Here is a 25,423-nt window from a genome sequence, read left to right as displayed (position 1 = left end):
CTTAAAACTTTTAAGTTCTGTGATGAATACAGTCGAAGTAATGCCTTTAGGTATTATTCATTTTTAAGACAACACAATCTATGACAGTGTCTCTCCATGTGCCTCTTTTACCATGTACAGTGAAAAACTACTTATTAAATGGTGATTTTCCCCCCTTTATCTTATTAAGTAAATTATATGGTCTTTTTTTTTATGGAAGCCTCCATAGTTAGAGATGTAAAACGGCAATTTCTTGGTTCTATAGCATGACATAGTTCAGAGCTGAGATTAGAGAAACCCCGTAGAGTTGTTAATACTTGAGGGCATCCCCAACTAGAAAAGTATGTGAATTTAGGCATGGGAGGAAGGAAGGATCTGCTTTAAATTTAGTGTAGGGTCACTGAATCTTAATGATAGATTAAACAAGGGAGGTAGAATAATGAATAGGGGTATACTGTGTGTAGCACTAATACCAGAAGTCCATGGTTTGTGGCGGTTTTTTAATGTCCTTTCCCATATGGTTTTGAATAGAGCAGGTTATGGCAGGGATGAGCTAAGGAATAGCTTTGTTAATGAATAAATAGGAGTAATTTTTTAACAGGAGACTTCAGGCAGTTTATTCAGAATGCCTGCTTATTTAATGAATCATGTGGTTAAATTTTTTTCCTGATCTTAATAATACATTAAGTGGGATTGCTAAGGTATTCCCGGTATTTTCTTTCTAAAATAGCTGTATCTACATTTCAGAGCCAGCCCTAACAGTGAATCCTTGGGTTGGGTTTTACTTTCTTAATTAAAGGCCAGTCGTATGGAGCTTTTGAGCATTGGCAGCATCAGTCCTCAGGGTTTGGTGTGCAGTATTAGACTTTGTTTCATAGTGTCAATTCATTTGATACGAGTTAATTAAATTGTCATTTGGAGCCATTTTCCAACTCTACTATATTCACCTAAACTTAACTAGGTGTGTAATTTTGGTGACTTTACTCTTATAACATTGCTCATGGGCAAGGCACCCACTTTTCTTAAGTTAGGCTTTCTGCCCTCCCACCTACAAATATCTGAGAGTAATGCTGAAAGCTGATCTTGCAGAGTAGCAAGTTAGAATCAGATAACCTGACCAGACACACTTTTAAGTATCTCTCAGGGCAGTTCTTTAGAGGAGCTTGCTTAATATTTCCTAAAGGAGAGGTTAAGTAGGTTGTCTTTGGTGCATTAGTTATGCAGAGAGACGGGAAATGTAACTCTCCTGACTCCAGGGCCCCAAATGCAAACACTAGCCTAGTTGTTCCCAAACTTTCTTCTTGATGTGGATGACTTGAATGGTTTATTTTCACTTGATGAGCCACACCCCCAGGCCACTTTAGTATTCATGGCAGACCCCAACACTAAGTCCCTTTGTTGTCTTTGTTTTTTGCATTTTTTTGTTAACTAGAAAAGATAAAATTATGAGAGACCTGATTATAGACTGAGGTTCTGTTGCTGATGGTTCCCACCACTTTTTTCACATCTCAGAGAAAGGCAAAGACCTGGATGGGCAACAGAAAACAGCAAAGCAAACATAAACATCACATCATGTCTGAGCATCAGTGTGGTGCTACCAGAGTGAGAAAGGATATAGTCATTATCAAAATATAAAGATGGTTCTTTGCCAAAAGCATTAACATTGTCAGCATTTTAAAGTTTGAAACTTGCTGTAGAAGCAATGGTCTTTTCTTTAAGGAAAAAAAAATTTTTTCTTGAAGAAAAGGAAAATGGACTAAGAATTTTAAAAATCTACGTTATTGTTCTGAACATTAACTAAGTGAATGACATTTAGGCAAGTAGCTTAATTTGTCTGTGTTTGTGCATGTGTGCACTTGTGTTTTTTAACTCACATGAAACAAAATTAAAAAGGAAGTGCAGTTCTTTAAAAAACAAGTGGGCAAAGTAGATTAGTGGCACTGATAAATTGTCTTCCTTGTAGACGCAGTTTTTTAGTTTAGAACTTACAGAGGTTACAAATAAGACACAGCTAACTGTTTCTGATAAGAGTTTCACTTGTCCAGACCAAAAGCATAGAAGAGGAGTTGGCAAGAGTGCCCAACTGTTGAGAGAGGGAAAACTAGAATAACAGGATAGGGCATAATTGATTTACTGTCCATTAGCCCAGTAGAAGTAGCAGGCCCATAGTGTGAATATCTTCATATTCTTTTATTCCAGCCAAAATCCGTACTAATGTAAGGGGTGAAGGAGACTCAGAAGGCATTGGCCAAAAGTGTATAAGAGGAAGAGCCTTGGTAACTCTCATGATAAAATTTAAGTATTTTAGGCCGGGTGCAGTGGCTCACGCCTGTAATCCCAGCACTTTGGGAGGCCAAGGTGGGCAGATCACGAGGTCAGAAGATCGAGACCATCCTGGCTAACAGGGTGAAACCCTGTCTCTACTAAAAAAAATAGAAAAAATTAGCTGGGCGTGGTGGTGGGTGCCTGTGGTCCCAGCTACTTGGAAGGCTGAGGCAGGAGAATGGCGTGAACCCGGGAGGTGGAGCTTGCAGTGAGTCGAGATCGTGCCACTGCACTCCAGCCTGGGCAACAGAGTGAGACTCTGTCAAAAAGAAAAAAAAAAAAAATTAACTATTTTAATATGCTCTTCTTTTTCCTTGATTCATTTTCCTTGGCGATTTTTTATCTTGCCATCTTTCCCTGATGTGTGTGATACCAGAACTCTGCTCCCTTTCTGTGAAGCATTCAATTGTTGAAACAGTAACAAGTTGCTGTTGTTATTGTTACTGGCAGTTGTTCTTCCTCTTCAGCACTTAAAAGTACAAAGTGGACAGACTATAACTGCATTATCCATTGCAGAGCAGCAGCTGTGAAAAGACTCATTTGCTCTCATAACAGGGGCTTTGCCCATAGTTGGTCACTCTCACTTGTTACTAGTTTTTGTTGTTCTTGTTGCTGTTGTTGTTTTTGAGATGGAGTCTCACTCTGTCGCTCAGACTGGAGTGCAGTGGTGTGGCCTTGGCTTACTGCAACCTCTGCCTTCTGGATTCAAGCAATTCTCCTGTCTCAGCCTCCCGAGTAGCTGGGATTACAGATGTGTGCCACCATGCCTGGCTAATTTTTGTATTTTTGGTAGAGATGGAGTTTCACCATGTTGGCCAGGCTAGTCTCGAACTTCTGACCTCAGGTGATCTGCCCATCTCAGCCTCCCAAAGTGTTGGGATTACAGGCGTGAGCTACTGCGCCCCACTCACTTGTTACTACTTAATGACCACTGTTTAGAATTAAGTGCAAATGGTTTCATAGAAGATTCATACACATTACAATTATAAAAGTGTCTGGTAGCCAGGCACAGTGGCTTACAACCTGTAATCCCAGCACTTTGAGGGGGCTGAGGTGGGAGGATTGCTTGAGTCCAGGGGTTTGAGACCAGCCTGGGCAAAATAATGATATCTCCTCTCTACAAAAAGTTTAAAAATTTACCCAGGTGTGGTGGTATGCATCTGTAGTCACTCAGAAGGCTGAGTTGGGAGGATCTCATCAGCCCAGGAGATCCAGGCTGCAGTGAGCTGTGATGGCCCCACTTCACTCCAGCCTGGGTGACAGAGTAAGATACTGTCTCAAAAAAACACAAAAAAGTGTCCAGTGGACGGCTGGGTACGGTTGCTCACGCCTGTAATCCCAGCAGTTTGGGAGGCCAAGGCAGGCAGATCACCTGGTCTTTTTTTTTTTTTTTTTTTTTTGAGATGGAGTCTCACTGTGTTACCCAGGCTGGAATGCAGTGGTACGATCTGGGCTCACTGCAACTTCTGTCTCACAGGTTCAAGCAATTCTTGTGCCTCAGCCTCCTGAGTAGCTGGGATTACAGGATGCACCACCATGCCTAGCTAATTTTTGTATTTTTAGTAGAGACAGGGTTTCATCATGTTGGCCAGACTGGTGTCGAACTCCTGATGTCAAGTGATCTGCCCACCTTGGCCTCCCAAAATGTTGGGATTACGGGCGTGAACCTCTGCACCTGGCCTGATCTTTTTTCTAAGCATACATATGGTATGCATACATGTGTACCTATACTTATACACACATAACTTAAACAGAGATGCATATTATTTTGTAACCTGGTTTTTAAAAAGATCGTGTAACAACTTTTTATATTACCAAATATTCTTCCACATTAGGGGTCAGCAAATTTTTTTCTGGAAAGAGACAGATAATTCCTATTTTAGGGTTTTTAGGCCATGCAGTCTCTGTTGCATCTACTCAACTCTACTAACTTAGTAGTGCAAAAACAGCCAGAGAAAATATGTAAACAAATGGATGTGGCTGTGTTCCAGTGGAACTTTATGGACAGAAACAGACAGCAGACTGGATTTGACCTCTGGGCTCTGCTTTGCTGATCTTGGTTCATCACTTTAATAACTGCACAGTATTTTATTTATTCTATTATTGGATATTATATTATGCCAATTTTGTGTTTTGATATGATTTTGTGTGGTGCAATGAATATCCTTGTAGCGAAATATTTGGTTGCAGTTATGATCATGTCTTTAAGATTAACTAGTACATAGCTTCTGACATTGTATCAGATTATCTACAAAAACTCAAATTTAACAATCAAAACATTTCTGGTCTGCAGTATTTCTTGATTTGTGTGTCCAATCTTTAAAGTATTATATAAAATTGAATTTCACAAAATGGTGTTAGGTTAAAGTACAATTCCTAAAAATGTTCCTGTAATTGTTTCAGTTATTTCTAAAATTGTCTTTGGGCTTAATTGGTGTTTTCCTTCCTGGAAAGAATTACAAATTGATTAATTTACTTGATTTTTAAATGAGATTTTAAGAGCCTTTATTGAGTGATTGTTATTTTATTTATTGCAGGCTGTAAGAAACTTTTTTTCTTATTGTTTACTAGGCCATTAAATAACTGGAAAAGTTTTGTTCCCTGTTTCCATAAAGTGTACAGAGGAAATATTGCCTTTTGTGACAAGGTCTTGTCTGACTGTTAGGAAACTAACCTTTTTCTTTTGGGCCTTGTTTCAGCTATCCTACGAAAGGAAAACATAACCTGTTTGTTTGTTTGTTTGTTTGTTTATTGAGACGGAGTCTCGCTCTGTCGCCCAGTCTGGAGTGCAGTGGCACGATCCCGGCTCACTGCATGCTCCGCCTCCTGGGTTCACGCCATTCTCCCGCCTAAGCCTCCGGAGTAGCTGGGACGACAGGCGCCCTGCACCAGTGCCTGGCTAATTTTGTTTTTGTATTTTTAGTATAGACGGAGTTTCACCTTGTTAGCCAGGATGGTCTCGATTTCCTGACTTGGTGATCCGCCTGTCTCGGCCTCCCAAGGTGCTGGGATTACAAGCATGAGCCACCGCACCCGGACTTCTGTTTAGTTTTTTATATGGCTCAAACATAGTTTTCTGGTGGTTAGGGACATTTCTTCAGTTTATCTGACATAGATAGATATCTTCCAAGTTTGTTTAGTGAGACCAATAGGTCATTTATTGTGAGTTTGCAGGTTTACTGCAAGTTCCAAATATGTATTATGACCAGGAAGCAGTCACACTTAAGCTTGAGACAGAAAAACTAAAGATTGGCCCGGCGCAATGGCTCACACCTGTAATCCCACCACTTTGGGAAGCCGAGGCGGGCGGATCACGAGGTCAAGAGATCGAGACCATCCTGGCCAACATGGTGAAACTCTGTCTCTACTAAAAACACAAAAATTAGCTGGGCATGGTGGCACACGCCTGTAATCCCAGCTAGTTGGGAGGCTGAGGGAGGAGAATTGCTTGAACTCCGGAGGCAGAGGTTGCAGTGAGCCGAGATTGCACCACTGCAGTCCAGCCTGGTGACAGAGGAAAAAAAAAATAATTAACAGGTTTTCAATTAACAGAAATTTAGATTAAACTAAGAATGGAATGAAGTCTGTAGTAAAGAGGTAGTATCTTCTCTCATTAATTTCTTAGGCTAATGAAATCACATCATCCAAATGAAACTGCAACATTTTTAGAATTTCTGCAACAAATCATTATTAATTATATTTATTCTCAAAAGTGACTGACCACCTTAGGCAGAGTTCAAAGAATTTTAATATCAGTAAACTCGAGAGGCATGGCTATCTGGAAGAGCCTATATATTATTTGCACATTATGAAGCAGTGCTTCTTGCCGGGCACGGTGGCTCACGCCTGTAATCCTAGCACTTTGGGAGGCCGGGGTGGGTGGATCACAAGGTCGGGAGTTCGAGACCAGCCTGGCCAATATGGTGAAACCCTGTCTCTACTAAAAAAATACAAAAATTAGCCAGGTGTGGTGGCATGCGCCTGTAGTCCCAGGTACTCGGGAGGCTGAGGCAGAAGAATCGCTTGAACCTGGGAGGCGGAGGTTTCAGTGAGCTGAGATTGCGCCTCTGCACTCCAGCCTGGGTGACAGCGACTCCATCTCAAAAAAAAAAATTAAAATTAAAAAAAAAAAAAAAAAAAAAGCAATGCTTCTTAAAATTTAGCTTGGTAAGAATTACCTAAAGAGCTTGTTAAAAGACAGATTGCTGGGCACCCAGAGTGTTCCATACACTAGGTCTGTAGTGGGGCCCATGAATTTGCATTTCTAATAGTTTCCAGGTGATACTAATACCTGGTCCAGCCACCACCCTTTAAGAACCACTGTTGTAGAAAAATAATTAACCTTTTTTTTCAGTTTTAATTTTAATTCCTGCAACTTCGCAGTTTCTGTAAACTTTTGTTTTTCAGAAAGCTCCTAAAATTTAGCTTCTTTTTAATTTGTGAAGTATGTTTAGCTTTTCTCATCTATGAACATTTTCTTAGCACTTTAGGAATTGTTTTTTATCAGAAGACATGCATACAGCCAACAGACACATGAAAAAATGCTCATCATCACTGGCCATCAGAGAAATGCAAATCAAAACCACAATGAGATACCATCTCACACCAGTTAGAATGGCAATCATTAAAAAGTCAGGAAACAACAGGTGCTGGAGAGGATGTGGAGAAACAGGAACACTTTTACACTATTGGTGGGATTGTAAACTAGTTCAACCATTATGGAAAACAGTATGGCGATTCCTCAAGGATCTAGAACTAGATGTACCATATGACCCAGCCATCCCATTACTGGGTATATACCCAAAGGATTATAAATCATGCTGCTATAAAGACACATGCACACGTATGTTTATTGCGGCACTATTCACAATAGCAAAGACTTGGAATCAACCCAAATGTCCATCTGTGACAGACTGGATTAAGAAAATGTGGCACATATACACCATGGAATACTATGCAGCCATAAAAAAGGATGAGTTTGTATCTGTCCTTTGTAGGGACGTGGATGCAGCTGGAAACCATCATTGTCAGCAAACTATCACAAGAACAGAAAACCAAACACCGCATGTTCTCACTCATAGGTGGGAACTGAACAATGAGGTCACTCGGACTCTGGAAGGGGAACATCACACACCAGGGCCTATTATGGGAGGGATTGCATTGGCGGTTATACCTGATGTAAATGACGAGCTGATGGGTGCTGACGAGTTGATGGGTGCAGCACACCAACATGGTACAAGTATACATATGTAACAAACCTGCACGTTATGCACATGTATTCTAGAACTTAAAGTATAAAAAAAAAAAAAAAAGAATACATTTCTTAAAACTCTAAAGAATAGAAGAATAAGAATAAAAATTATAAAGCTTGGAAAACAACAACAACAAAAAAGGAATTGTCTTTTATCTTAAAATCCAGGTTTGACCTTTTACTAAGGATGCAAATTCATGGTCGGGCCTGGTGGCTCACGCCTGTAATCCCAGCACTTTGGGAGGCTGAGGCGGGCAGATCACGAGGTCAGGAGATCGAGATCATCCTGTGAATGGTGAAACCCCATCTCTACTAAAAATACAAAAAATTAGCCGGGCATGGTGGCGGGCACCTGTAGTCCCAGCTACTCGGGAGGCTGAGGCTGGAGAATGGCGTGAACCTGGGAGGCGGAGCTTGCTGCTGAGATCGCGCCACTGCCCTCCAGCCTGGGAGACAGAGCGAGACTCCGTCTCAAAAAAAAAAAGATACAAATTCATTTAAATAAATGTGTGATTATTAGTTGTTATTTAAATAATATCTAACTTTGCAATTGTCAAGTTGCTTTCACCCACGCCAGACTTCTAGTATTGGAAATTATGAACATAACCATGTTACCCATGGAAGTGTTAAATCTTATCCTGGGTAGTGTTTCAGGATGGCCAAAATCCATCTCCAATTAAATACATTTAAATTAGTTTCCATATTTGATTAACTTTTTATCATCATCCTAGTAATGTCTTAGAAAGGCAATTGTCAAATTTCTTTATAGCCAAGTAAGAGTTGAAATAAGTTTTTAAAGTATGGTACAAAGCAAAACTAAGTTACGGTTATTAAAATGAAGAATTCATTTACAGCCAAAAGATTTTTTAAAACTGCAGAATACAGTCAGTTCAAAGCCTGATTGAAAGCAACTTCATTTTTATAGATTTCTTGAAACAGATCTTCATTGTTTTGTGGAAAGATAGTATTTGAGAAAAAGAAATGTCTCCAGTTACTGTTTTTATGAGGAGAGAATAGCTTGGTCTTTTTAATGGTTAATGAGAAGTAATAGTTAAACACTTAGAGCATTGATTTCTGATTTGAATTCTCCAACACAGGCCAGCCCTGGGGGGGAAAAAAAAGCTTGCTAATTAACATTTGATTACTGATGCCACCTTCTCATTCCCCTTGCACCATCCGGTTTCAAACGTTTTTTGTTCAGAAAGAATTTTAAGGAGGTTTTTAACTTGCATCTTAGTAAAACAAATCCATGTGCAACTGCAACGTGTATACAATAATTTTTAAAAGAAGAGAATAAAAGGCCTTAGATATGAAGTATGTGTTCAGAACGCACTCTGAATCACTTCTGATTCAGAAGTGATTGCTTTCTTAACTATAAGCCTTTCAGAGCACCAGTGATTGCTAGGATACTGGAATTAAGCCTAGTTTGTATGCGTTATTTTGATTTAACACACACACATACAAATACTTATTTGCTCAATGTGGTTATTTAACAAACTCTTAACCAGAACATCTGATAATGTGATGCACTGGGAGCTTAAGTTTGATATATTTAAAATTTGGTCTAAGCTCAGGTTTTAATATGACCGGAGTCCTTTTTCTTCTAAGAATGATAAAAGAATGAGATGGATGGCTGTAGTTTCAGGGTACTTTTTTGTAAGGGCTGTACTATAAAGTGCCATAGTATCTTAATTCAGAAAATCTAGAAACTAAAACGCTGATTACTGAACATTTTGTTTTTATATTTTGCAATAACAAAATGTTTGATATGTGAAGAATCGTGGGCCAGATTTCAAAAAATGTTAAATGTTGAGATAAATTAATAAAACTTGAAAACTATATCACTTAGTAGCATTCTGGCAAAATCATATAACCACTCTGATGACATTAGGTTGATAGAATAGTTTTCTGGGAAACCAGTATGACAGGCCTTATTTTTAAATGAGATTTCATAAGGGGAAAAAATTAGTGTTTTTTAAAAAGTGTAATAAAAGTAAATACTAAGATTCATCATGCAAACAAAACACGAAAATGCTTATTATCTTTATTTCTCATGTGAAATTACTTGCCATTTGTCTTTTTGATGTCTCTGTTATATTTATTCTAGTGTTTCTCCATTTTCTAGCATTAATGATTTTAAATTTTCTCTCATTACTTCCTCGTCTTGTATATATTTAGCACCTCTTTTCCTCTACCTAGGATTAAGTCCAGTATTTTCATGAAATAATAACATTTTGGATCTTTGAAAATCAGAAATGATCATGTTTTATTCTCTTCTAAGATGGAGTACGTGAGATCTCAGAAAGGCTCCACCAATTTTTCCACAATAACAGTTGAGCAGAACGAGGTTTAGAAATCTAGTTCTCTGGCTGAGTAAGGTAGCTCGCCTGTAATTCCAGCACTTTGGTAGGCTAAGGTGGGCAGATCACGAGGTCAGGAGTTCAAGACTAGCCTGGCCAACATGGTGAAACCCCGTCTCTACTAAAAATACAAAAATTAGCTGGGTGTGGTGGCACACGCCTGTAATCTCAGCTACTCAGGAGACTGAGGCAGGAGAATCGCTTGAACCCAGGAGGCAGAGTTGGCAGTGAGCCGAGAACCCACCGCACTCTGGCCTGGGCGACAGAGCAAGGCTCTGTCTCGGCAAAAGAAAAAAATAAATAAATAAATAAATCTAGTTCTCTGCCTCAGGGTATGCTGCCACACCTCAAACTTTGTGACTTTTTTATTAGTTTGCTTTCACAAGAATAATATCTGAATGACATTTAAAATTCCCTAAAAGTTTTTCAATAGTTTGATTGATATTTCGCTCACAAGGAATGGTGTTTTATAACTGAGAATGTTATCTACTAAATTTTATATTTTTCAATTTAAATAGTTTAGAACAACTTATTTGAGACTAATCTGAGCTTCACGGTTTAGCCTTTAGCAGAGCAACTTTTCCTAAGAATTACTTTCCTAAGAAATTCTGATGAAATGTAACTAAAATTAAAACTGAAAATTTAAATGAATCAGAAGAAAAGTTAGTGGGAGATGAATATCTTATGAAGGTACTTTTATAATTTTATACTGAGTAGGTTATAATGAAATGATCTTTTCACCAGTGCTGTTTAGCATTGAAATTTCCACAGACATTGAGGAAGTATGAAGTTTGAAGTAGAGATTATTACTTAGTTTTTCATATTAATTATAGTATATAAACACGTGTTTATTAGCAATGACAAATAAATAATAAGGAAACAAATCAGTAATTAGTTCTATACTATTAAAAGTTAATCTGATTTATATATTTCCTCAGTTGCAAACAACTGTCGTATCTGAAACAATATGGAAGAAATTAAACTATACCTTTAGAAAAACTTGAATGCAAATTAGAAAATCTGTTGTCAATCCAGAACTCTAGATCTAAATACAATATAGTTTGTAACGTAATTTTAATGTTCAGCTGGTAATCAAAGAATTTATTAAATTCCTTCTGAACTAATTGAAACATTTGCACAGTTTAGGAGTCTGAAATCTCATAGATTTAGAGCTTAATGTAAAACAAGAATTAAAAAGATTATGAAGGTTCAGCATGATCTTGAGCCAATGCTGATCAAAAACAAAAAATGTGTAAGACAAAAAAGCCCTTAGGAAATGTTACCCTGTGAAGTGCCACTTGTCCTTAACTGGAATTTAACACACTCTAAAGATGAAACTCCATCAGAAGCAGCACAATATTGGCAGCTGGTCATGCCAGCCACTGCAACCCAGCCTGTGTGTGTATGTTCTTTCTACTTTAAAGTGCTCTCAAATCCCAAGTCAATCAATTAGTGTCCTTCCCCCTCTCTTTCTCATTTCCCTCTCCTCTTTCTTTTCCTATCATCTCTTTCTCTCTGTCTCTTTACCCTCCATCTTCTCTCTCTCTTTCCTCTTTTTCCCTTTCCCCTTCTTCCTCTTCTTCTCCCTCTCCATTCCCCCTCCCTCTTTCTTCCTCTTATTTCTTCATCTTCCCTCCTCTGAAAGAACGGTGTCCTTCATCTGATCCATGATGACTTTAAATTCGTCTGTATCATTTTATACAAAGCTGTATTTTATCATTTAGGTTTCCTAGAATACTAACTTTTTCAGAATTGTTTTTACGTTTGTTTTGTGTACATTTTGGATTTCTTTCTTCCCTGCAGGATTATGATTTCAATTTTTTATTAAACATAATCATCAGTAAAGAAAATGGAATTGTAATCTCTCTATTAGTAAAATCCCCACTGTTTTGATGCTTTTGCTATCTTATCCCTTGTGCTTCATCCATATACTGACTGATAACATCTACATATCTACAGCATTGGTATACATGGAATTATTTTTGAACAACAAATTTGTTTTCAGTTAAATTGTTGTTTAGTGATTGTGGTTTAACATAAGATTCTTTTAGTTTAAACTCAGAATACTCTGTGAATTTAGCCTTTGCATTGGAACAATCAAACATTAGCCTAGTATGCTTTACATGGGACTCTCTCAGCCAAGTTCTGTCTGCCTTAGCCAGTTTATTCTATGACAAGTTGCTTAACAGATGTCATTCTGGGGAGAACAATGAAGCCAAATACTTGTGCAATGGCTAACATTACTCTAACTTTGATCACTTTTGTTCAGCACATCAGTCTGGCGTTGTGCTTTATACCAACATAACACTATAGCCAGGACGTGCTTTTCAGGCTTAGAATAGCAAAGGAATATTATTCAATTCAGTGCAGTTACAGACGAGTTAATGAAAGAAGAAAATACTGTTTATTTCATAATACATTATTGTTGTATTTTGGAATTAAGATGGAATTTAAAGAATCCCACTCCAAAGTTATTTGTTTGTATACTCATAGTATTTGTGTATACTTTACAATGCTAGGGTAACTTTGCCGCCTTTCCAAAAGGATGTAAATATGTGTCCTGCTTTTTTTTCAAAAATAACTGATAAGGTTTGTTATATCTAGATAACATAATCAAAAATAATTTCAAGAAATTATTTTAAAGTAATAATTTCTTAATTATTTTACGAAATAGTTTTAAGAAATTCTTTTGCCTTGAAGCCTAAAGACTCCTCATACTCCCTCTTCTTTTTTTTTTTTTTTTTCATACTCCCTCTTCTAGCCTTCATCTTTTATTAATGTAACATTCTAGGTTTGTGGAACACCTTTCTTGTTAAGAACACTAATGTTTAAAAATGACAAAATAATAACTAGTGAAAGTGGTTAGACGTTAACCCAATTGCATTTGGTTAAATTTTGGGGTTGATAATGACTGATAAAAATTTCCAAACAATGTGACCAACTATAAACAAAATATTGCATAGTAGACTAGCCATTTGCTAAGAACCTCTAGAGAAAACCTGTTTGAATTGAGTACAGATCAAGCCATTCCCCAAGCTCCTCAGATCTCGTTTACTAAGTCATTTTTCCACAGGTGTGAATTAGAGGTAAAAATAGAATGAGGTCTATGTTTTTGTTTTATTTTTTGTTTCTCCTTTCCGTAGTGAACTTGTATCTCTATTTCACTGGAATGGTAACTTAGATGTGATTATGTATAAGAAAGGGTAATGTGAAAACAAAATGCTGTAATTGGACAACATGATACTTTAAGCTTCTGCATTTTTAAAACATAAATGCATGATGCTTGTTGAAGTATGAAGAATCTATTGAAGTCTTTGGGTTTTGTTTTGTTTTTTGAGACAGGGTCTCACTGTGTCATCCAGAGTTCAGTGGCACAGTCATGGCTCACTGCTGCCTCGATCTGCTGGGCTCAAGTGATCTTCGCAGCTTGGCCTCCCAAAGGGTTGGGATTACAGGTGTGAGACACCATGCCTGGCCTCAAGTCTTAACATAGAACATATAGGGAGCATTTCAATCCTAACTTCATTTGATACAGTAGGATAATAGTGCCATAATTAACTTGAAGAATTAGTTAAAATGGGTAATCTCTCCATTGTTATGATTCGTTAATTTATTTGTGAATAAAAACTAAAATAGAAAAGAAAACCTGAAGAGAGACATATTGCTTTTTTCTTTTTTTTTGAAACAGGGTCTTGCTGTGTCTGCCAGGTGGGAGTCCAGTGGCGTGATCATGGCTCACTGTATCCTCAACCTCTTGGACTCAAGCAGTCGTCCCACCTCAGCTTCCTGTGTAGTGGGGACTACAGGCATGAGCCACCATGCCTAGCTAGTGTTATTTTTTGGTAGAAATGGGATCTCACTATGTTGCCCAGGCTCATCCTGAACTCCTGAGCTCACGTGATCCTCCTACCTTGACCTCCTAAAGTGCTGGGATTACAGGTGTGAACCACCACACCCAGTAACACTTCTTTTATTTTTATTTTTATTATTTTCTTTTGAGACAGAGTCTTACACTGTTGCCCAGGCTGGAGTGCAGTGGCACGATCTCAGCTCACTGCAACCTCTGCCTCCTGGGTTCAAGCCATTCTCCTGCCTCAGCTTTTTGAGTAGCTGGGATTACAAGCGTGTGCCACCACACCTGGCTAATTTTTGTATTTTTCATAAAGACAAGGTTTCGCTGTGTTGGCCAGGTTGGTCTTGAACTCCTGACCTCAAGTGATCCGCCCACCTCGGCCTCCCAAAGTGCTAGAATTACAGGTGTGAGCCACCACGCCCAGCCAACACTTCTTAATTACTGGCTGATGTAGAGTTTAACCTTCCAACACTTTATTCTGATAAGTTTACCTCCTTCCCTTTCAAAGTAGAAGGTATAATGTTGCATGTTGGGAAAAATAGTTTCTCAGCTTTAATGCATTTTTTGTATTTAATTTTCAGGAAGGGCCTATAGCTCTGATGTTAGTAAATATTACATGAAATAGTTTTTAGTTTGGATTGATTTAAAAAAATAACCTGTGCTACTTTTTTTTTTTTTTTGTCGGTGGTGGGGAGATAGAGTCTCACTCTGTTGCTCAGGCTGGAGTGTGGTGGCATGATCTTAGCTCACTGCCACCTCCGCCTCCTGGATGCAAATGATTCTCCTGCCTCAGTCTCCCAGGTAGCTGGGATTATAGGAGCCACCACCACGCCTGGCTAATTTTTTGTATTTTTAGTTAAAGATGGGGTTTCACCATGTTGGCCAGACTGGTCTCGAACTCTTGACCTCAGGTGATCCACCTGTCTTGGCCTCCCAAAGTCCTAAGATTACAGGTGTGAGCCACTGTGCCTGGCCCTGTGCTCCTTTAATAAGAAGTTTCTATATCTTTGAAGCTTACTTAAAAAATGTAAAGACAATTTTAGGTTTTTCTGCCCCTGCCCCACTTCCCTGTAATAAAACTACCCTTCACTATTCCACATAAAAACTTGAAATGTTGGCCGGGCGCGGTGGCTCAAGCCTGTAATCCCAGCACTTTGGGAGGCCGAGACGGGCGGATCACGAGGTCAGGAGATCGAGACCATCCTGGCTAACACGGTGAAACCCCATCTCTACTAAAAAATACAAAAAACTAGCCGGGCGACGTGGCGGCGCCTGTAGTCCCAGCTACTCGGGAGGCTGAGACAGGAGAATGGCGTGAACCCGGGAGGCGGAGCTTGCAGTGAGCTGAGATCCGGCCACAGCACTCCAGCCTGGGTGACAGAGCGAGACTCCATCACAAAAAAAAAAAAAAAAAAAAAAAAAACTTGAAATGTTTTTGGTTTTGAATCATTGTACATTTTAACGATTAAATTATAAAAATTCATAATTGTACTTTGCCCTTAGGGAACTGGGTGCCTGAAGTTTCCTGACTGAAAAGAAATGAAGCCAGCCAGGGGCTGAAAACAAGAGAGGAGGGATGTTTCTTAACTCTTACTTCATCTAGTCTTCATTGAGAATCTGCTTTTAAGTTTGGTTTTGTTCTGTTTTACAAAATTTTTTGACTTGGGTTTTTATAGTTTCAAATTCTTGTTTTGAATCTAGAAGAAAACAGGAAATATATTGTGTGTCTCATAAATTGATTGGAAACTATAAGTCATGTGAAAATTCTGTTTTAATTGTCCTGTCTCTTTCTTTTCATAGGTGAAGAGAAATGTGTATGACCTTACAAGTATACCTGTTCGCCACCAATTGTGGGAGGGCTGGCCAACTTCTGCTACAGACGACTCAGTAAGTGACAGTCATATTTTCAGCTTTATATCCTCCTTTCTCTTTTGCCACTTTCAGTCTAATTGGCTTTGATAATAAGCACAATCAAATGCATTGAGTCTTCCATTGAAAGAATTATCTAGCCAGGCACGGTGGCTCACGCCTCCCAGCACTTTGGGAGGCTGAGGTGGGTGGATCACCTGAGGTCAGGAGTTTGAGACCAATCTGGCCAACATGGTGAAACCCTATCTCTACTAAAAACACAAAAATTAGCTGGGCATGGTGGCAGGCACCTGTAATCCCACTACTCAGGAGGTCGAGGTAAGAGAATCACTTGAACCTGGGAGGTGAAGGTTGCAGTGAGCTGAGATTGCACCATTGCACTCCAGCTTGGGTGACAAAAGTGAAACTCCATCTCAAAAAAAAGGAAATAATTTTCTAAACCAAACAATGTGAAAGTAAGAGAAGTTGTAATAATTTGAGTTCAGTTTTGGAACAGATATCATAAGCCAAGCAGGTCAACGTTCTGTTGGTAATGTTACAGTATCAATGCAAGAATTTGATGCTGCTGGATTTGACTTAATTTTTTTCTTGATGAGAAGAATATATTCAGATACTACTAATGAAATGTTCAAGGCAAAAACATTTTCTTTCCTAAATTACAGATATTTCAAAATTAAGCCAATCATTGTATTTAATTTTAAAACTACCTTTTTCATAGTAGACTGACACTTAAAAGTTAATTTTTATAGTTAATATTAATATACTTTAATCTCAAACATACCCATAAATTTCGCTACCATAAGAAGCTGGAAGAAAATAGCCTGTCATTTTTACCCTTATTATATTTTTTATAATGATTTTCCTATTGTATATTTTTGAAGACTTTCCTATCTCTTGTCATTTCCACTTATTGCTCTTTTCTGTGAGAGTAAATTTCACTATATAAGGAGACCATCTGAAATTCAGTTTTGGCCACTTTTCCCCACAAACTTGCTTGTCTAACCAGATATCTAAGTTTTTTTAAAAAGTAAAAGTGAAAATGAGAATGTTTCTGGAAATCTCAAGTTAGATCTAATTTTTAAAATAAATAGGGCTAAAAAGAAATTGGGACTTTATAAACATCTTGTAATGATCAATACTGAAATAATGATTATGCCTAAGAATTGAATTACCTTTTAATATTTTCTAGTAAATATTATATTTCTGCCTGGATAATAACTACAGTTCACTCCTCTTCCAGCACCACCACTATATATTTTAATATAAAATAATTCTTTGTGGAAGACAAAAAAGTTTTAAGACAATTTATGTAGATGCTACTTGAATCTAATTACAATGTAAACACTATGCCTTTGGAAAATGCTTTGTGGATTATGAAATTTTAAAAATCAGAAACTTTAATAATCAGAAAATAGCAAAACCTTTATTTTTGGTCAGGCACGGTGGCTCACACCTGTAATCCCAGCACGTTGGGAGGCCGATGCCGGTGGATCACCTGAGGTCAGGAGTTTGTTTGTTTGTCTGTTCGTTTTTGAGATGGAATCTTGCTCTGTTGCCCAGGCTGGAGTACAATGACACAATCTTGGCTCACTGCAACCTCTACCTTCTGTGTTCAAGCAGTTCTCCTGCCTCAGCCTCCCAAGTATCTGGGAGGTACCCTCCACCATGCCCGGGTAATTTTTGTAGTTTTAATAGAGATGAAGTTTCACCATGTAGGCCAGGCTGGTTTAGAACTCCTGACCTCAGGTGACCTGCCCACCTTGGCCTCCCAAAGTGCTGAGATTACAGGCATGAGCCACTGTGCCTGGCCAAGGTCAGGAGTTTGAAACCAGCCTGGCCAACATGGTGAAACCCTGTCTCTAATAAAAATACAAAATTAGCTGGGCGTGGTGGCTCATTCCTGTAATCCCAGCTAGCTGCGGGGCTAAAACAGGAGAATCACTTGAACCTGGGAGGGAGGTTGCAGTGAGCCGAGATTGTGCCATTGCACTCCACTGGGCAACAAGAGGAAAACTCCATCTGAAAAACAAAAACAAAAGCCCCTTTATTTTTAATAAACATTTCCAGAAAAAAAACTTTAGGTTTAGGTACTAAATTTGTTTCTGAAAAACTGATTTCAGTGTTGATATTATAGTATATAATTAGAATTATTGGCTGGTCATCTACGGCTAAGGATAGAGACGTGTTTGTGGTTTTCTTCTGGTTTTTCTTTGTTGTTTTTCTTGCTTGAGTGAGAAATTTGATAGAGAATGTGCTACATTTATTTTCACAAAATAAAAGAGTAATGTTCATACATGATGGTCTACTGTTTACCTGAGGAGGCATGAAAAAAAAGAAATGTTCTTAGTGTTGTCTAATAACTTATTCCAAGAAATAGTAATATTAATGGAAGAAAATAATTAAGACCTGAGCATATCATTAAATTCTCTGAGCTTTAATTTTCTCACTAATTTGCGGAACTATTATGAAGATAAGTGATAATATAAATACAGTACCTGGCTCATAGTAGACACTCAATAAATGAGTCAACATTATAATTAAGACAACTCCAAAAAAGTGATCATAATTACAGATTACAATTACAGGCAAGAATTGACTGATTTAAACAAATGAAGTGATGTCTGAGACTTGCTTCAGAATAACCCATGCGTGGCACAGTGAGTGAGGATAGAGCTAATTTAGATTAGGCATCTATCAATCATTGTTGAATCTGGATGATATGTATATTGGGTTTATTATACTGTTTTCTCAAATTTGTATATGTTTGAAAATTTTCATAATACAAAGTTTAAAGCAAAAATAATTGTCTTGTTTAAGAGCAAGGACTTAAGATAATAGAGAAACTCTGGAAATGTGAGGCTTCACAGGGTTGAAAAAGCCAACTGCTTTTGCACCCCACCCTTTTAGAAACCAGAAATTGGCTTATCAGGTACAAGTTCCAAGAGTGATAGGCAAAGTCGATGAAATATGATCAATTCTTCTGCCTGTAAAATAGTGCCTTATACATTTTAGGTGCTAATTCATTGAATTGAGTTGGCATGGTCTTTTATGAGACCCATGTTTTAATGGTTTTTATAACATTTAATTTTTTGCCAAGGAGTTGTCATGCAGTCTAATTACTATAGGAAAATATGGAAAGCAGCTAAAACTGTTTATTTCCAAGACTGTAATACTACTTGGTGCTCTTAAGTCACAGCAAACACAAGAGGGAATCCCTATTAAGAGGCTTGATTCTTTTATCCTCATTATTCCCATTTGCACCTTGTCCCAGAACCTGTGAAGTGGTGCCTGCCCACACCTCCCCAGAGCAAATGTTGCCTCATTGGCAGGATGTTGCCTTGAGCTTGCATGATTTGATACAACAAAGATGTTTAGGGCCAAGCTGCTTTTAACTGATGCCACAGCAGATTCACTAGCTCCAGTGCTTGAATTTAGCCAAAAATGGCTTATAACCAGTATTCTGAGGATATCGTGGCCAAATAATATGTCATAAAACCTCTTTCATTAGGAGTATAAAAACTCATAATGCTGGTACTTGTAGTCTATATTTGTTGCAGGCAGTGGTGTTTTTATACTTATTGAAATCATTCAAGTGGAGGCATCTGCTACAAAACAAAATAGTCCTCAGCTTAGGGCATGAATTGGGTACAGCTGAGAAATGTCAGCTGTGTAAACAGCCTGAAATGTGTTACCAACAAAAATATAATTAATTTCTTTCCAAGACAGTGTGCCATAACTTAATACTTAGAATGGTTTAACTTTCAGAGAAAGCACCTGAACATTTGCTTCCCAGTGCCAGAGTAGAGGATTGATTATAAAGGTCATTAAAAGTGAGGTTATTTTGTACTTTTATTGCTCAGTTGAAGAAATTTGTGTGACTTTGAATATAGGTAGCCTTAGATATCATTGGCTTCTATGAATTTATGAAAATACCGTAGATCAAGAAATTAATGGATTTGGGGTGATGAAAATATTCTAAAAATTAGATTATGGTAAAGGTTGCACATCTCTAAAGTTTTAAACAATCATTGAACATTTAAAATGAGTGAATTTTATGGCATATAAATTATGCCTCAGTGAAGCTATTTTGTTAAAAAAGGAGTTAATTAACTATATTAAAATACTTTTTCACTTACATTTTTATCCTGCATGAGAAATACTTTGCAAAAACACAAGAGATGTTTTGTTCAATATACTTCTCATTAACCTTTGACTCACCCAACAGGACAAAGAAATAGACCTCTTATAATCAATTCTTTTATAATCTTGAGTCTCTTATGAACCTAATAGACTTCAGTCTTGGGCATTTTCAGGCTACTCAGTGAAGTCAACAATCATTTACAACATTGTTGCCCATCTCCCTTCAGAATTAACATATTTTCTTTGCTTGTGGTCCTACTCTAATAGGGTGTGGAATACTGTATGAATTGTCAGTAACTCCATTCCTTTTGTACTCTTTCATCAGAAAAATAGGTATCTAAAGCTTCACCAGTAGGAAAATGTTTTCATGCTGTGACAGTTCAGCTGTGAGAACAAGGAGTTACAAATAGGCAAAATCTCATTTTACACTTTAACAAGGAAGCTCTTGGTTTTTAGAGAGGAGAAATACTTTTAACACCGTGAATTATGTTTAGACAGCTTATTACAGTGCAGTCAATATGAATACGTGTAGCTCTTTTTAAATTCCTGGATTTAATAATGCTTACACAAAACTCTTTCAGTTTTTGTTTTGTTTTGTTTTTATTTTTATATTAGAGTCTCGCTCTGTCACCCAGGGTGGAGTGCAGTGGTGAGATCTCAGCTGACTGCAACCTCTGCCTCCCAGGTTCAAGTGATTCTTATGCCTCATCCTCCCAAGTAGCTGGGATTACAGGTGTGTACCACCATGCCCAGCTAATTTTTGTATTTTTAATAGAGACAGGGTTTCGCCATGTTGGCCAGGCTGGTCTCGAACTCTTGGCCTCAAGTGATCCACCCGCCTCGGCTTCCCAAAGAGCTGGGATTACAAGCGTAAGCCACTGTACCCAGCCAACTCTTTCAGTTTTAATACTTTTTTTTTTGAGACGGAGTTTTGCTCTTGTTGCCCAGGCTGGAGGGCAATGGCGCAATCTCGGCTCACTGCAACTTCCACCTTCCGGATATAAATGATTCTCCTGCCTCAGCCTCCCGAGTTGCTGGGATTACAGGCATGCACCACAACGCCTGGCTAATTTTGTATTTTTAGTAGATACGGGGTTTCTCCATGTTGGTCAGGCTGGTCTCGAACTCCCGACCTCAGGTGATCCACCCGCCACGGCCTCCCAAAGTGCTGGAATTACAGGCATGAGCCACTGTGCCCAGCTTGATACTTTATTATTGCGCTTTTTTTTTTTTTTTTTTCCTGTCTCTCTTTCCCTCTTTCTCAATCTCTCTTTTTTTTTTTTTGGACCGAGTCTCACTCTCTCACCCCCATTCTATGGCATGGTCTTGGCTCACTGCAACCTCCACCTCCCAGGTTCAAGCAATTGTCCCTCCTTAGCCTCCCAAGTATCTAAGACTACAGGCGCACGCCATCATACTCAGCTAATTTTTTTTTTTTTTTTTTTTTTTTTGTATTTTTAGTAGAAACAGGGTTTCATAAGTTGGCCAGGCTGTTATTGAACTCCTGACCTTGTGATCCACCTGCCTTGGCCTGCCAAAGTGCTGGGATTACAGGTGTGAGGCACCATGCCTGGCTTTTTCTTTCATGATTACTAATGGTCTTCTGTATTTCTGTAATTGGCCACAAAATATTCACTCAGAATTTTAGAAACTAGGAATTTTAGAATCAAAGCTCTTTGGGCATGTGTTAGGATTCAGAAAGCTAGTTATTAAATATTTTCACATTGAGAATGTGAGATAACTTACAAGTAAAACCATTACACAGTGGCTTTTGTATAAAATAAAAAGAGCTGGGCACAATGGCTCACGCCTGTAATCCAGCACTTTGGGAGGCCAAGATGGGTGGATCACCTGAGATTTGGAGTTCAAGACCATCCTGACCAACATGGAGAAACCCCGTCTCTGCTAAAAATACAGAATTAGCTGGGTGTGTGGCGCATGCCTGTAATCCCAGCTACTTGTGAGGCTGAGGCAAGAGAATCATTTGAACCCGGGAGGCGGAGGTTGCAGTGAGTCGAGATTGCGCCATTGGACTCCAGCCTGGGCAACAAGAGCAAAATTCTGTCTCAAAAATAAAAAAATAAAATAAAATAATTAAAAATTAAAATAAATAAATACATAAAATAAAATAAAAACTGCACACAGCCCTCTCCCTGCCCCACTCTTAAATAGAAATGAATCTGAAGGCTGGGCACAGTGGCTCACACTGTAATCCCAGCACTTTGGGAGGCCAAAGCAGGCGGATCACCAGGTCAGGAGTTCGAGACCAGCCTGGCCAATGTGTTGAAACCCTGTCTCTACTAAAGATACAAGCAATTAGGGCCAGGTCCCCTAACTTTTGAGATGGAGTTTCGCTCTTGTTACCCAGGCTGCAGTGCAGTGGCACGATCTCGGCTCACCGCAACCTCTGCCTCCTGGGTTCAAGCGATTCTTCTGCCTCAGCTTCCAGGTAGCTGGGATTACAGGCATGTGCCACCACACCCAGCTGATTTTATATTTTTAGTTGAGCCGGGGTTTCTCCATGTTGGTCAGGCTGGTCTTCAACCCCCGACCTCAGGTGATCCGCCTGCCTCAACTTCCCAAAGTGCTGGGATTACAGGCATGAGCCACCTCACCCAGCCAAAATTAATATTTCTAAAGTACAACATGAATCACATTCAGCCTTGCTTACTTATTTTCAATGGTTCGTTTATGCTGGCATTCAAAACCCTTCATTCTTTAGTCTGAAACTTCCCTTCCAGGTTTGTTTTCCCATACAGGCTCTGAGTAAATACTTGATAAATATTTGTTGAATGAATGATTGAATATTACACCATATGTGTCTCAGCTTTAGCTAAATACTTATCTTACTATTTTTCAAATATAGTTGGTACTCTCCCACTCTGTCATTTAATCATACTCTTCCTTCCACCTAGAATACCTACAATTATCTCCTTCCTTGAAGACCTTTTTTTTTTTTGAGATGGAGTTTCACTCTTGTCACCCAGGCTGGAGTGCAATAGCGCGATCTCGGCTCACTACAACCTCCGTCTCCTGGGTTCGAGCGATTCTTCTACCTCAGCCTCCTGATAGCTGGGATTACAGGCATGTGCCACCATGCCTAGCTAATTTTTGTATTATTAGTAGAGACAGGGTTTCACTATGTGGACCAGGCAGGTCTCTAACTCCTGACCCCAGGTTATCCACCCACCTCGGCCTCCCAAAGTGCCAGGTGAGCCATCGCGCCCAGCCAAGACCTTTCTTTAAGAAACCCTGCCTATGTCCTTCTTCCCATGCTACCTTCTCCAACCCTCTTAGAAATTCATTTATAGTTCTTTTCTTCTGCTTAAGCTTTTTTCACTTTTTTCTTTCTTCGTTGTTTCCTTCATTTCTCCCTTCCTTCCTCCTCTCTGGCTTCATCTGAGTCACCACAAGCAACTTAATGTCTATGGATCGCAGTCTCTGTAACTGTTGAACAATAACTCGTAGAGTTATTGTGAAGATTAAAGAGTCAGTAGTTACAAGAATAGTTACTGTTAGGTTTATTTTAAAGATTGAAGTAGAATGTACTAGAAAGAATGCCTTAACATGGTTAACTCTTGGCTATTATTGTTTTTTATTTATTGTTTTAATCTATCCATTCACTTGACATTTGTGGAACAACTCTGTTAAAGGAAAACTTCAGACAAATTAAATTTAACAGAGTTTAATTGAACAAGAAAAAAAAATTATTTGCAAATTGGACAGCCCCCAGATTCATAGCAGATTCAGAGAGACTCCAGGAATGCCTCGTGGTTAGAACAAATTTATAGACAAAAAAGGAAAGTGACGTACAGAAAGAAGTGAGGTACAGAAACAGCTGTATTGGTTACAGGTTGGCGTTTGCCTTATTTGGACACAGTTTGAACATTCAGCAGTGTATCAGTGGTTGAAGTATGGCTGCTGAGATTGGCCAAGACTCAACTGTTATTATAGGCATTTATTCATAAGTTAGGTTTTCAGTCTTGTCTACCTGTTAAGTTAGGTTAGGCTTCCTCCACCAGGACTCAAATGTAGAAGTACAGAGCCCTAGGCTGGGCATGGTGGCTCAGGCCTGTACTCCCAGCAGTTTGGGAGGCCGAGGCAGGTGGATTGCTTGAGACCAGGAGTTTGAGACCAGCCTGGCCAACTTGGCGAAACCCTGTCTCTACTGAAAATACAAAAAAAATTAGCCGGGCGTGGTGGCTCACACATGTGATCCCAGCTACTCAGGAGGCTGAGACACAAGAATTGCTTGAACCCGGGAGGCGGAGGTTGCAGTGAGCCAAGAGCGCGCCACTGTACTCCAGCCTGGGTGGCAGAGCGAGATTATGTCTCAAAAGAAAGAAGAAGAAGAAGTATAGAGTCCTTCTCAGATCATATATTTAGTTCGCTTTAACAACTCTTATAGGCCGGTAACTGTGCTGGCCCTTAAAGTTGGAATGATAAGATGTTGCTTCTCAGAGATTGATGAGTTTAGTGGGAGACATATGTATATAAATAATGACAACTGAAGTATACAAATGCAATGGGATCATAGAAGAGGGAACAACCAATTTTGCTTACAGTTAGTGGTAGTGAAAAAATGACTTCTCAGAGAAAGGGACATTTGATTATGTTTTAATTTGTATACTTATATTCCTCCTTTTGCAAATTATAAGCATTAGAAGTAAGAACTGTCTTCACATTTATATCAAACATAGTGTTTTACGCATTTATTTAAATTGCATTCATTTATTTAAGTTGTTCAGTGCTCCACAAAGTTGACATCTATGGCAATAAACAACTAAAGGATCGATTTGTGAGTATAGTAACTGGATAAACATTTTGAGAATCATTTATTTCTAATAAAAATTAAATTATCAAAACTAAACATTTTATAGCAGCAAGTAGAATAACAGATTTAAGAGTGTGCAGAGCTACATTGTGAGCCGATTTTTACCAATGTGTGTGTGTGTATATGTGTATTGGTGGGAGGTAGAGGAAATGGAGGTGGGGGAGAATGCAAGTGAGCAGACCAGTCCAAGTTTATTGAATCCTAGCATTACTATTATTTATATGTTACTTAATGTTTGAGCTTCTGTTTCTTTATCTATAAAATGGAGATGATATTAACACACTTGAAAGCCTATTGTGAAGATTACATGGGTTAACATATTACTAGGTTGGACCATATGAAGTTGCCATTTTTTTAGGGACAAAAATGGTTGCAGATTAGAAGTTTCATATGATTATATCTAATATGTAAAGCACATAATATAATGCAGGGGTTGACAGTAATGACTGTGAGCCCAAATCTCACTCAGCATCTGTTTTTGTCAATAATGTTTTCTTGGGACACATTCACACCGATTTCTTTTTTTTTCCTTTTTTTTTTTTTCCTTTTTTTAGACGGAGTCTCGCTCTGTTGCCTAGGCTGGAGTGCAGTGGCGCAGTCTCAGCTTACCGCAACCTCTGCCTCCTGAGTTCAAGAGATTCTCCTGCCTCAGCCTCCCGAGTAGCTGGAACTACAGGCAGGTGCCACCATGCCCAGCTAATTTTTGTATTTTTAATAGAGACGGGATTTTGCCATGTTGGCAAGGCTAGTCTCAAACTCCTGACCTCAGGTTCTCCCCACCTTTGGCCTCCCAAAGTGCTGGGATTATAGGC

General features: G+C 38.7%; 1 protein-coding gene across 1 annotated transcript in view; it reads left to right on the top strand.

Annotated features, from left to right (window-relative positions):
* FAF1 (Fas associated factor 1) overlaps positions 1-25,423 on the top strand; it is a 522,933-nt gene that overhangs the window by 293,710 nt on the left and 203,800 nt on the right. The window contains exon 8 of the mRNA XM_030912634.1: positions 15,569-15,655. Within this exon, the coding sequence (XP_030768494.1) occupies positions 15,569-15,655 (87 nt within the window). The remainder of the gene's footprint in view (positions 1-15,568; positions 15,656-25,423) is intronic.

Source organism: Rhinopithecus roxellana, chromosome 12 (assembly GCF_007565055.1).
Source record: "Rhinopithecus roxellana isolate Shanxi Qingling chromosome 12, ASM756505v1, whole genome shotgun sequence".
Classification (NCBI taxonomy): domain Eukaryota; kingdom Metazoa; phylum Chordata; class Mammalia; order Primates; family Cercopithecidae; genus Rhinopithecus; species Rhinopithecus roxellana.
Note: the sequence above shows the minus strand (reverse complement) of the source record. Positions and strands in the feature narration are given on the sequence as shown.